Source organism: Crotalus tigris, unplaced genomic scaffold (assembly GCF_016545835.1).
Source record: "Crotalus tigris isolate CLP2741 ecotype Arizona unplaced genomic scaffold, ASM1654583v1 scf7180000018015.536803, whole genome shotgun sequence".
Classification (NCBI taxonomy): Eukaryota; Metazoa; Chordata; class Lepidosauria; order Squamata; family Viperidae; genus Crotalus; species Crotalus tigris.
In genome coordinates this window covers 399,550-413,695 of record NW_024096777.1, presented here as the reverse complement: position 1 = coordinate 413,695, position 14,146 = coordinate 399,550, and the positions used below count along the sequence as shown (strand labels likewise).

At 34.2% G+C, this 14,146-nt stretch overlaps 1 protein-coding gene across 2 annotated transcripts in view; it reads left to right on the top strand.

Moving 5' to 3' along the window:
- Nucleotides 1–13,564, top strand: part of TOX (thymocyte selection associated high mobility group box) — a 131,502-nt gene extending 117,938 nt beyond the window's left edge. For both annotated transcript variants that reach the window (XM_039346581.1, XM_039346582.1), the window contains exons 7-9: nt 1,867–2,253; nt 12,049–12,200; nt 13,528–13,564. In XM_039346581.1, coding sequence (XP_039202515.1) covers nt 1,867–2,253; nt 12,049–12,200; nt 13,528–13,564 — 576 coding nt within the window. The remainder of the gene's footprint in view (nt 1–1,866; nt 2,254–12,048; nt 12,201–13,527) is intronic.
- Nucleotides 13,565–14,146: the final 582 nt, after the last annotated feature.

Here is a 14,146-nt window from a genome sequence, read left to right as displayed (position 1 = left end):
ATGAATCTTCCAATGTTTGTTTTGACATAGTACCACTTGCTTTCAAAGGAAGATTTTATCATTTTTTCCTGGCATTTTTCAATAGTTATTCCTTCAACTTAAGATATGAATTATTATTCAGGTACATATCTTCTGGCAAGCCCTTGGGAGTTAATACCGTATTCTTTACTACATTTATGTGAGCACATCAAGTTTATAATACAGGTATTAGAAAATAACAATGCAGAAAACTGAGAAAAATAGTTATAGAAACTCTTTTTAATGTTATGTGAAAGCTATTATTAAACTGATTATTCCAATCCCTGCCCCCTCCTCAAAATATTATAACTGTACATCACACATATATTTAATGCATTGGAGGATGATATAGAATGCTTCAGTATCTATCTTACAACTTACAAATTCAAGAAAGCCTCTTATAAAATAATATAACTAATATTATATAAATACATATAATATATATTAATAATATATAAAATAATAACTTCTATGCTGGTATATAAGGAGAAAAAGTGGAGAAAAGAAGGTTCTGAATCTTACAGTCCATTTCCTACCTGGAACAACTAGAGTGATAGGAAACATAACATACTGAGGTCTGAACAGGTTCAGTTTTCAAAATTTGGTATAACACAATCAGGTTTCTTCATATCTTATCAATTACCCAGATGTTTATAATAAATTGCCTCTGAAATGTAGCAAATAGGACATGGGGAAAATAAAACTACAAAAGGCTGTAAATAGATGATGATGATTATCTAAAGCAGCAGCCCCAATCTTTTGGGCACCAGGCACTAGTTCCATGGAGAAAGATTTTTCCACAGAGCGGAGGGGACATGGGTTTGTGTGCTGCCTGCATCCCATGGATGGGGCTTCGCTTGTTTGTTCGGCCCAGTTGCCGGCATGCCATGGCCCAGTGCTGGTCTGTGGACCTGGGGTTGGGGACCCCAGATTTATATGACTATATTTAGTTAATATTAACTGTGTTTTTTGAAATACCTTGGTCAGTCTTTGGTAGAAGTGTTCCCCAAGGCATTTAATCTGCTCATCTCTCACTTGTTCAACACTTCTCACTGTAGTAAACAATATGAGAAATCCTTAGTAAAATTACTCAAGGAACAAGAGAAACAAAGAACAAAATTATGAGCAAATAGAGAGATATTCTATGTTTGAATCAAGCTGCAACATTTATCAAAAAGATCTATAGGGACTGGAAAGAAAGTACATTTTGCATAATCAATAGACAAATGAGAATTGAAGCAATTGTTTCTTTTATCATGATAAGAAATTAAAAGCAAAATCAATGCCAAATGTCTAGTTTGTAACTTGGGTCATCTTTGGTTTTTATGTTCAAAAGTATCTATCTTTTGACAAAATGGCATCACTAGTGGAGCCCTACCCATAGTAATATGTCATCTTCATATTCCGCAAATCTGAAAATGATGTCAAGTAAATACAATGAGAAAGGAAGAGAAATGAAAATAAGTTGCATTGTGCAAACATAAGTTTAGATATCGCCTGGGATTGGATACGTTTTCCTGCTCTAGATTAAGTTTTAATGAATTGCATATTCATTTATTGTATTTCTTTTGTACAAAATGTGACAGTTCATTTTTCAAAAATTATAAAGTATAGTCTTAAACTTTAAAAAATAATACAGTGATGCATATAGCCTTTACAAAAACTATTCTGTTCTGCATAGATAACAGTAAAACTTCAGAGACTTAATCAGCTTTGTCTGAGTCAATTTTGTCAGTGGTTGTGGGAGGGCAAGTTTAAAAAAAGTACAGACTATTTGGGTCTTGTCTCTCAGTATAACTGCGCATCTCAGACTTCAAATAATTGGTGGTGGTTTTTTTTTTAAAACAGAGCTACAATGAGCCCGTGGATGTTAAAGTATCCCAGCAACCTCAGATGATGAGCCCAAAGCAGCCAGTATTCCATGCATCCACACAGCCTCATTCAGCAATGTACTTGGGTTCCCATTACCACCAACAAACAGGAATGAATTCTCATATAACAGCCATACATCCCAATATTCCAAGGAATATAGCACCTAAGCCTAACAACCAAATGCCAGTGACTGTTTCAATAGCCAACCTGGCTGTAACTCCTCCACCAACCCTTCAGATGAGTCCTCCAATTCATCCACATCTCAGTATACAACAACATCAGACACTTACAATGCAGCAATCGATTGGAAATCAGCTGCCAATGCAAGTGCAGTCTGCTATACATTCACCAACAATGCAACAAGTAAGTCCTTACCAATTTTTAAGCTGTTACCATCCAATATATGTCATGAGTAGCTTCTTTTTTTTTTTTTTTACTTAATCAGCCAGGGCTTATGTAAATTAAGGAAACTTGGCACATGAGCATTCCATTGACCTTTGTTAAATGATATCTGCATCCTCAAATAAAGTATTAAATATAAGAAAAGAATTAATTCTGATCTATAACTTAGGTGTACAGACTATTCCACAATGACCTTAATTGTTGAAAGTATAGGTTTGTTTGCAAGAAAACATTACAATATGACATCATTTGAGAAACATCAGTGAGAGGGAACTTATTGGGAATGTTCATATGGTGATGATTGTCAATTCACAAGTTATAATCCTTGGAGAACATTTTTTCCATGGTGAAAGAACAACTAGATCCTCAGCTCCTTAATCATATAAAACATTCCAGTTTTAATATATTGTGTGGAAACTGGCATAGCCATAACATAATTCTGTTGATTATATCTCAATTTAACCTACTTTGTGGTTACCCTGAATACATGGTATTTCTGAACCTAAATTTCAGTTGGACATTCTGATTTAAACCTACAACCTTCAGCACATTTCCCTCTGCTTTAGAACATATACCACAACTATATTCAAGTTCCGTGTGATGTCTCCAAGCTAAGAAGTGGGTAATAGCATAGAAGTAGGAATATTATAGAAGATCCTGAGCTTTCACTACTTTATTGTAATGGAGAACAGTGGGTTGCACTATTAGTTCTGTTAGAGTATGGCATTATTTAATTTGATAGAGTACAATAGGAGTGCCATCCATTTATATCATAGCCTGAAAATAAGTTTTTAGATGTGTTGTCTCCTGTTTTGTAAGTCTGATCCTTGTACTATGTGTTATTCATATGTTTTAAATTAGCACATACCAAAATTATCTAACCTTTTTCATAAGCGCAAAGATTTAGATTTTTTTCCCAGTGTGCTTTAACTTATATATGGTTAAAATGAATCCATTATGTTGCCTTTTCACCTAGAGAGTTTGCTTTACTGAAGTTTCTCATTGGTCTTATTTTCTTCTAAATTCATTAGCAAAAAAAAAAAAAAAGCTAGCTAGTTAAGTTCCTTATAATATTCATAAACAAAAACTATTATGCATTTTCTTTGTAGTTGTCATAAATTTAAGTATATCTTATACATTTTATTTTCAAGTAAATATTTGATGAATCCTAAGAAGTAGATTGCATAAATATGGATGTCTCAATTTGCACTGCTAATGACTCTTTATAACTTAGATATTCCTATTTAACCATGAAACGTTATTGTTTTCATTAAAACAACAAAAATATTCTGTGGTTCAAAAACTACTTCATTTTGATTTGTAGTATAATTCTTGCATTGTAATATCCACAGGCTAACTTACTGCTAATAAAATAACAGAGTTGGAAAGGACCTTGGAGGTCTTCTAGTCCACTCTCCATACTTTGTTTTTTAAGCAATATACAAATATTTTGGGATTATTTTCCTTCCTAAAATATTGATATTCTGGCTAGGAGCCAGCTTATTTTCTTACCTGTCTCCCTAAGTCAAACTGCCTATTTTCAACATTGGATTTGTACAATTGAGATATTTTAATATGTCATGTGTATATTTGTAATCATAAACAGCTAATTAAAACAGTCTGTCTCTTCCAAACAACTTTGAGTAGGAGTTCCATAATTCCTAGTAAGGTTTAGCAATGCAAATTAGAAAATGTTGTGGATTCATGTATGGAGACATGTCAAGAGAATGATCATTTCCCTGTGATTGGGATATAGTCAATTGCAGCCACATCATATGTAACCTGTTCTAATTTCCTAATAAGACTAGGAAATCAAGGTATTGAGCACGGGCAGAAACTGGGTGATTGAGTGCAGTAATAGAGTTGAGCCAGAGGAAAGTGAAAGAAGCAGTATAACCAGTGGTGGGATTTAAATATGTGAACAACTGGTTCTCTATAATCTATAATCGCTGAGTGATAGACAGATACCTACACAAATATACACACAAACAGACAAACACACAAACATGAATTTTATTATGGCTCAACTACGGCAAGGATTGCTTATATTATCTAATTCCTAGGAGAACTGGGCATGGATTTAAATATATTCATTTCTACTCTTTTATAACATTTTTTCTTTAGCACTATGATTATGCACTAGCTTTTAAAGAAAATATTGGCTTGTTTTGTCTGCAGTTTTAAAATTCAGTAAATATTTGGTTGTATTTCATTACTTTTAGCCACTTCCACTATTCACTCCTCCTCACATTGTTTTTCTGAATGTGATTTAGGAGAAGGAAAAAAATCATTAATATCTGTCAACTGTCCTTATAACCTTAAAGGGGAATCTTTGTGTGATATCACACAGACAGATTTTCAATTTCCTTGTGTAATAAATAGATGCTTTAGAATTTGGATGTAATTTAAGAGTTTAAAAAAACATCACATTGAGATTGATGAATAAATCAGTTGAAAAGACAAAACATAGATGCCTGTTGAAAATACCTCTCCAGACAGGCAGGAAATGAAATTAGTTCCCGGTAAAGTGGGAAGATGAGGGTCACAGTTTAGGTTTTGCTGGAGGCTTTTTTGCACTTACTACAGGCCCACACAAAACCCCAAGTAGGGATACAGAAATCTAATTAAAGAGCAAATGTCCCATCTGACGTCAAATTAATCTTTATCAAGTGCCCTATTTTTATTTCAACTGGGAGCTAGAAAATGAACCTTAAAATTCAAGGCATGACACAAAATGGTTGTTGATCTTATCTTGAGTGGCACATTGCATAACATTTACCACTGTCTTTGACCTCTCAGGGGCTGCTTTTGAGAATAAGTAAAATAACCATTTGAAACCCTACTTTCTCAGTGTGTATTTCTGATATTTTTCCATTAGCTTTGTGATGTAATTTTAATAAGCATTATTATAACAACAAAAATTGTCAAATTAAATCTAACAAACTGAAATATTGGGATGTTCTTTCATTATCCCACTGTTTTGCAATTAACGGCAGAAAAGAAAAGTCTTCATTAATAAGGAAATCTGCTTAGATAAAAATTCAGATTACAGCTTATTCTTTCCCGAGCAGAAGCAGAAAAGTAGATTACTAATTAAATAACATACTTTGTTTATTGTTCAAAATATAACAAAATATAAAAGTAAGACAATAACCGAAAGTAAAGAAGAACAAAAATACAAAGTGAAAAATCTTCTAATCCAAGATGGTTGGTTGGTTGGTAGGTAGGTAGACAGACACACAGACACACAGACAAGATGAGACAAAACAAGACAGATATAGATTTCAAACCAGACATTTCAAACACAGTCATGCAGTTGTTTTCTGCAGGTGCTAAAATAAAAGAAATGAACAGATCCCATCCTCGTTGCTTAATAATAATAATAAAGTTGGAAGGGACCTTGGAGGTCATTGAGTCCAACCCCCTGCTCAGGCAGGAAACCCTACACCATTTCGGACAGATGGCTGTCCAGTATAGAAGTTGGCAACTCAAAGGTTGTAGATCACAATTTTTAAGGATCCCAAATCTTTTTAAAAATATAATCAGAGTTGGAAAGCAGACTATTTATTTTAGGATTACTTAGGGCAGACATGTCAAACTCTCGACGTCACGTGATGTTGCGCAACATATCAGAGCTTTTTCGCCATTGCTGGCAATGAGGTGGACATGGTTTCCCGATGACGCGTCCAGCCTATGGGCCGGCAGTTTGACACCCCTAAACAGTAATACTGTTTAGCCTTTGGAAATAAAAAGATCCTTTTTAAAAACTGAGTTTTTTTACCCCACCTCCATGAAATGTCATTACATCAGCCCTTTCTCCATCCATCTAAAAGTGGATGAAAATGCATTTTATTATTTTTTCTCTTATTATTTTATTTATAGGGTGTTTTTCTATTTAAGTAAGCCGCCTTGCCATGTGTGAGTAGGCGGCAATACAATTTTCCTAAATAAATAAATTATTATTAAAACATAATGATGATATCTAATTTTGTAATGAATAATCTACAAGAAAACAATCAAGCTTAGAGAGCACCAAGGACCCCACAGTTTGACCCTGAGCTACAAATATTGTCTTCTATCAGTATTGGTTGGGAAAGGATGGAGATGTGACCCTCTGTAAGATGTACTGTTAGTTTTGGGTAATTCAAAAGATTCAACACCAAATGAAGGTGAAAGGTGGCAATGACAGAGCTATATGAAATCATTATTATGACCATATTTACTTCTTCTGTAATGACTTGATATGAGTACCTATATATGAATTTGCTTTATAGGAACAGGTTTGGAGTATTTTTGGTATACCTTCAGTGATGCTGGCCCAAGGTGTTCAAAGCATCCTGAAAGAAAGAGATAACCATGATGTTTGCAGACTATCGTGAGGGCAAGTTTTGACATAGTCACTAAAAATAGTCTGATACCAAATCAATCTATTAGCAAAACAAGAGACAGGTAGAAATTGTCCAGAACAGAATTTCTAGCCAGTTACATTCATAAGTGTGCAAAATTTCAACCTTGAATTCACTATACATAGGGTTTGCATTTGATTCACGGCATTCACCAGAATTCTTTCATAACTGCTTCATTAAATTTGCTGCAGAAAAATTATTTATTAGAGCTTTCGTGTCTTTGGAAACTTTATTCTTTCCATTTCTTGTCTACCCAAATGCTAAAAAATATTCATATTCATATTGAGTTTGATGCTACTTGGGCAAAGTTTAATGAGATGACAAGTAGACATCTTTGCAGTTATCTGGGATTCATTTTATCTTATGTAGTCTGAGAAAAGGGATAAAATTCTCTACAGCATCAGTTTTGCCACATATGGGATTGACTCATTCTGTGCTTGCTCTTTTGGGAAACTGAAGAGAGAGGAAGGGTTGATCCAGTTGGATTCCTGAGGTGTGTATTACCAATCTGAGTTTTCTAGCTGCCTTGAATGAAGTGGTGGTGCATGTGCCCCAAAGAAAGGGTATTTGATTAAAAGTAACTGAGGAAAATTATAGGATTTGCATTGTCAAGGATATTATATGGACAAGAATTTTGATTCCTTTCAGGATTGAAACATTGACATGGCACAGAAATTGTATTTGTTATTCAGGTGACTTTTGTTGGTATATTGATGGAAGAAATATAGCTCTTCAGTCCTATTAAACCACTTGGCAACATTCAATATCATTGACAATGGATTCTTATATCATCTACAAGGACTGGGAGTAGGAGCATTGTTCAATGGTGGGTTCAATCTTTCCTGAGTGGTTAGTTATTGACAGTACTTGTGGGGACAGAATAATTTTGTTCCTGGTTGCTATAGTGTGAGGTACCACAGTGGTTAGGCTATCTCTGCCATGCTATTAAAAATCTATATGAAACCACTGGAGAAGTCATATGCCAGTTTTTGAAGGATTATTCTCCTTCTTCCAGGATTGCCTCCATTCAATATTTCTAGTGGAGAAAAGTATAGCCTAGACCCCTATTCCATGGGGTTCCTCAGGTTTAACCAGAAATGCAGTGGAACTCCTGATCCAGTATTTGAAAGATATAATAGGAATGGAGAAAACATGTTAAAATTTAACCTTTGAAAAATGTAAATACTGTTTTTGTATAAATAATACAACTCAAGTCAACTCCAGTGTTGGCTGTGGATATTGACACATTTATTCTAAAGTGCAGAATATGACTTGAAGGTCTTCCTGTGTTCACAGCTCCGACTTTCAGATTCACAGCTATCTCATAAGATGAACTAATTGTTTGGAACTTGTCTTATGTTATATTTTTTTTCTCATTTTAACTTTGAATTTGATGAAGCCATTCATGGAACTGACATGGATTGTTTGCCTTTATCTGCTTTTAATAACTATTAAAATGCAGTTAATCATTACTGAATTATAATTATCAAGAAAGGAAACTGAATGTGCATATATGAAGAGGCTCAAAAAATTATAAAGGTCACAGGTTGAAGATTGATGTCTTACACCAAAGAATACATTTATGGATATATTGATTGAAAATACACATTAATCTTAAAAAAATTTAAAATTATATTTTGTGCATAACAACTTGATGAATATAGAGCTGGATATTGAAGTTATTTCATCTCATAGTATTCAATTAATTTATTGGATGCGTTTGATTTCTTGATGCATTTAATTCTTTTGAAGTTTTTTACGCTGGAGTTTAATTGTATATCTTAAGTTAATTTTATACAGGATTATACAAATCAGAAATGACAGGATAAATTATGATATATGGATATTTTTTTTAATTTATCGTTCTTTAAACAAAATATTAGCCTTAGTATATCAGATAGCACAATGTTTTTAAAAGGTATTCAACATTCTTTGATGCATACAACGAAAGGACAAATATGCTGCCGTTTGCTACATTTAACAGGGTTACGTGGCTCTACCACGTTACGTTTGCCTGAAGAAAACTATTACTGTTTTGTTTCAAATGTATATCTTGCGTTTTAGAGTATTCCCAAGACAACTTATAAATTATATGACTAATATAATATTAGAGTTTCACTTAAAAAAATACAAGAAATCTTCTCTGTTAAAATATCTAATATATTATAAAAAACTGCATAGATTGAGCCAGTTTTATATTTCCTGATAGGGAAATATGTAAGGCAGAAAACCATGACTAAATAAGTCTTTGTAGCACTTACATTGTTGATAACTTGTTAGCCACAGTGCTAAGGCAGTGATTGCCTTGGAAAATAGAGAAAGATATAAATGTTATCTAAAGCATTTTATCTAGCCTGGTAGCATTTTTGTGATGTGTGCATATGTTGCTAAAAAAAGAATATGTGTTAAATAAATTTATTTCCAAGTACTGAATTTGGGTGGAATAGAAATTAATAGTGAGGAGGAGGGAGATCCAGATTTCATTCTATCCCTACCATGGAAAATCAGTGGGGGCTTTGAGAACTAGTCACATTCTCTCAGCCTAACTTAGTTGTTATGATGATTATAAAGGAGAAAACAGGAAGAAGCAATCCTATGGCTATCATCTTGGCCTTCTAAAGAAAAATAGGATACAAACATAAGAAATATTTTGCTGAAACATGCCCATTTTCCATAAACTTTGCTAATGAAGAATATGTTTTTGAAATACAGTTGGTCACTGACTTATGACCACATTTTGAGTCCAAAATTTTGTGTTGTTAAGTGAGACATTTGTTAAGTAAGTTTGGCCCCATTTTATGACCTTTCTATTCACAATTGTTAAGTGAATCATTGCAGTTGTTCAGTTAGTAACATGGTTATTAAGTGAATCTGTCGTCCCCATTGACTTTGCTTGTCAGAAGGTCACAAAGGGTGATCACATGACCCTGGGACACTGCCACAGTCACAAATGTGAACCAGTTGCCAAGCATCCAAATTTTGATCATATGATCAGGAGGATCTGCAATGGTCATAAGTGTGAAAAAAGGTCGTAAGTCACTTTTTCAGTGCCGTTGTAACTTTGAACAGTCACCAAATGAACAGTTTTAAGTCGAAGACTACCTGTACTTTTCAGGGCGCTTTAAAACTTATTTTAAAACTTAGTGGTATCTTTGAATTAAGTAGAAGATGCTCTTTGAGCAGGGTAGGTGAGTGTTTGTTTGTTTTATGGGTTGTATGTATCTTTATCAGCCTTTATAATAATTTAGATCTGTTTGCTTCCTTGCAAAACCCATATTGTATGTATACATGTATAGCTAAACCTAAAAGGGAATCAGAAGTACTTATTTTCATAAATCTGAGGCTGTGTACATATATGTATGATGAAAAAACCTTTCATGCATGCAAATAACTTCTTCCCTTTTGAAAATCTAAGCATGAAAGAAATGTTGCAAAACATATGTTATAGATTTAAAACGATATCCAGTCTTAAGAATTGTAATGTCACTACATTTAAATGCAGTTAACTTGGCAGTTAAAAGAAACAGCTATCATGTGGAAAAGTTTAAAAAGTACCCTAAGGGAAGAGTAGCATAGGAGATTAGGAAAGTATTATGTGTTCCATAATTTAACAAGACATCACAGAACTAGGGTAAAAATTAGCATATATGACTTACTTATTAAAAAGAAATGTCATGGAATAAAATTTTAAAAAGCTGTTTTAGAGAAATCTGACACCCCAAATTACATCCAAATATGCTATATACAATAGTAAAAGAAATACATTGTTTTTGCTTAGTCATTTTGTGGCCACTCCTAATATTATTAGCATATTAGTAGCACATTTTTAATATTATTATTTTTCACTGGAACAGAAAATATCAAGATTTCCTGAGGTATTTGTTTGGCTCTTAAGTGAGTTTTGCCCCATTTTATGACCTTTCTACTCACAGTTAAGGAATCATTACAATTCAGTTAGTAACATGGTTATTAAGTGAATCTGTCTTCCCTTTGGAAATTAGGAATTCATTTAGAAAGGTGACTACTCTTTCCCTTTCTCCTTTCTATGCACACACACACACACACACATACACACACACACACACACATTATATATAGGCTGTATGTTTTTATTTTAGTTGCCATATAGAAAAAGTAATAATTGCAGAGCGGCTGGATTTAAACATTGTCCCCATCATAGTATTAAACCATTCCTGAGATTAGTTGACAGGAGCCTATAAATCTGAAGATACTGTAAGAACTTCCATTGACAGACTAAGTGAATTGAATATGATGCAGTTTATATTCCAGCAATTAAGGGCTCCAACCTTCCTCATCCTTCATAAGTTCTGTATCTTGGCCTACTTGACAATAAACAGTGCTTCAAAAGTTTACCTTGTTAAATGAACACCATCTTGTGCGCTACTCATGTACTAGTAACATGAATAGTCAGTTAGAAACCTGTTGATTTAAGTTAGGTGTTTATTCTGTTTGCCAAATATAAACTAGTGAGAAGAGAGTGCAGTTTCTGATAAATTTGTGCTGCTCAGTTAAATGAAACATTTACTTAATATATCATCCTCTGATGCCTTTGGTAAGTTTCTTTTTAGGCTGGTCTGTTCTGTTTTCTGTGGTACATCAGTTGGTCTATTATGATACCCATTAAAGCAGGTCTCCTGACCTTTTGGCAATAAAACGTTCTTGAAAATATAATCAGCTTTCTGATTTGGAAAACATTTAACATGTTGAAAACAACAGTAAATAACGAGGGGGGGATAGACAGGAAGAGCTGAGGTTTTTTTTTTTTTTGCTACATTAGTCTAACAACGGTTAAAAAGCTTTAGTTGATTTTTTTGTGTAGTTGAGAAAGAAGTGCAAATAAAGGAAGCAGCAGATGGTCCTTTTGTGACTGAACCAAATAAAAGGGGTTTGAGAACAATAATTGTGAATAGGTGTAGTCTAATAAAACACTCAGCCACCTGCTGCCTGCCTCCTTCAAAAAGATTCTGTTGCATATTCTTGGAATTAACTAATAGAATATCCTTGGATTGAATTGAAATATGAGCTTCCAAGAAACAAACAGACCTTTCTTTTATTTTCTCATGTTGAATGCACTGTTTTTTGGTTTTCTGCAAAGCTTTAAAATGTCTTTGTTCTTTGTTTCAACGTTCTCTCTACATGATTGCAATTTGTTGTCTGGCATTTGTCTTAACCAATTAAAATTATTGTCTGAAAAGCCTCAAGTGCCCATCTATTTTCTTTTTGCTGCAAGTTTAAGAATGGCAAAGAACAATTTGATACTTTATTAAGCCTTTCAATTCAGAGGTTAGCTTGCATAGTTAAACCTTGTTTGTTTTGTTTTTGTTTTTAGGGTTTTACTCTCCAGCCTGATTACCAGAATATTATTAATCCAACATCTACAGCTGCACAAGTTGTTACCCAAGCAATGGAATATGTTCGTTCAGGATGCAGAAATCCCCCAGCACAGACCGTGGAATGGAATAATGATTACTGCAGTAATGGGTGAGCAGCCACTGCATGCCACCTGGCATTGAGTAGCATTTAAAACAAAAACTGGACTCAGGCATGGTTTCCATTTTTATACAACAAATATATTCTAGAGGATAACAGAAATGTTAACATAGCTAACAGAAGGATCAATTTTATATGCCACAATTAAAGAAAGAGGTTTTGGGAGAGGATCTTAAACTACAACTAAGATTTAAATTTGAAAAATTCTAGACTGAGAAGGGACAATCACATTAACTTGTATAAAGAGATCTTTGTTAAATAACTCTAGTCAATCTTGAGTCTTGGCTGCCATTGCTCTGTGGCCAAACTTGGGGAACGTGTCAGGCAAATTTAGAAGGGAGATACTATAACTTACATGTAAGGCTGTTGCTTTCTGAACTTTTACAGCTTATGATTACTTCATTTGATAGGTACATTTTGTTAAGCAAGCATAAATTCCACTGAATGAGCCAATTGTTCGTTGAGCCAAAGGGCCTTATCCATGAGCACAAGGCACTCTACTCTTACAGATGGTTTCCTATGTTCATTTGTTTATTCTTTGCAGTACAAAATGTATTTTAACCTCATATCCATCTATAAAATTTCTTGAATCTCAAGAAGAGGTTTTAGAGCAGAGATGTCAAACTCGCGATGTCACATGACATCGCGCAACATATTGGGACGGTTTTGCCATTGCCGGCAATAGGGTGGGTGTGGCTTCCGAATGATGCATCCGGCCCTTGGGCCAGCAGTTTGACACCCCTGCTTTAGAGCATGTAGAAGATGGCAAGTACAATGTCTTATTACATAGGCAGAGTTCCATGCCTGTATTTTTGCTCCTCTAATTGTTCACTTATGATGTCAGACCTACCATCCAACTGGGATTTATGACTCCCACATGTACACTTCTCACAAAGCATTCATTTTCAGGGCATTTCACTGAAGGGAATTTGCTAAGATTATATTTTTACTCAACCACAATACTAATTATAAGAACTATTAATTTGTGGCCTCCCACCACAAAGTGCTATAAAGAAAAGAGGTTTTAAAAATCCCGAACCAGAATAAATATTACATTTGAGAGAATAACCTTTCTGGAGTTTCTTCACACAGGTTTTTCTCCAATTTCAAAAGAACATGGTTTTCTTTCAACAACGTGCTCTCTGTGAAAATAAAGCTTCACCTGAGTTTAATGAGAATATGAAATACAGTATGACTGTTTCAGTAGCTTTAAAAAAAATCACAGCATGGATTCAGAGATTAATACTTGTCCCCACTTACATTTGCTTTTTAATGTGACTCTTAACTTCTTTTTTCTCCCTCCTCCTCTCTTCAACAGGGCCATGCCGAGGGACAAAGCGCTGTATCTTACCTGAAAATATTTTGGAAATGCATCTCTTCTTTTTGCTGAGAAATGCAGGAAAGTCTTTTCATCATGGATTGCTTTATGCAGTCGAGGCTCTTCTGCTTTTATTTAGAACGTATAAGTCGCTAAGCACTTAGGACTATTTTTGCTGGTGGGTCATTCACTCTGGGAAAAAAAAGGTCTTGTTCCTCCACCCCTCCTTTCTTTTTCTCCCTCCTTTCTTAAATGGACATTGCTTTTCTTCCTTCCTTACAGAAGGAGTCCTGGACCATTTGGATTTTGTTGGTTTTCATTTCTGCTGTGAAGTGCTGCGCTAGTAACTGCCTTAGCAACTGTAGATGTCTTGGATAAAAGTCCTGGATTTTCCATTGGTTTTCATAATGGGTGTTTATATGAAACTACTAAAGACTTTTTAAATGGCTTTATGTAGCAGTCATAGCAAGTTGTAAATAGCATCTATGTTTCACTCTCCTAGAGTATAAAATGTGAATGTTTTTTTGTAGCTAATTGTACTTTGAAACTGGCTCATTCCAGTTTATTGATTTCACAAAGGGGGTTAAATTGGCAAACATTCATATTTTTACTTCATTTT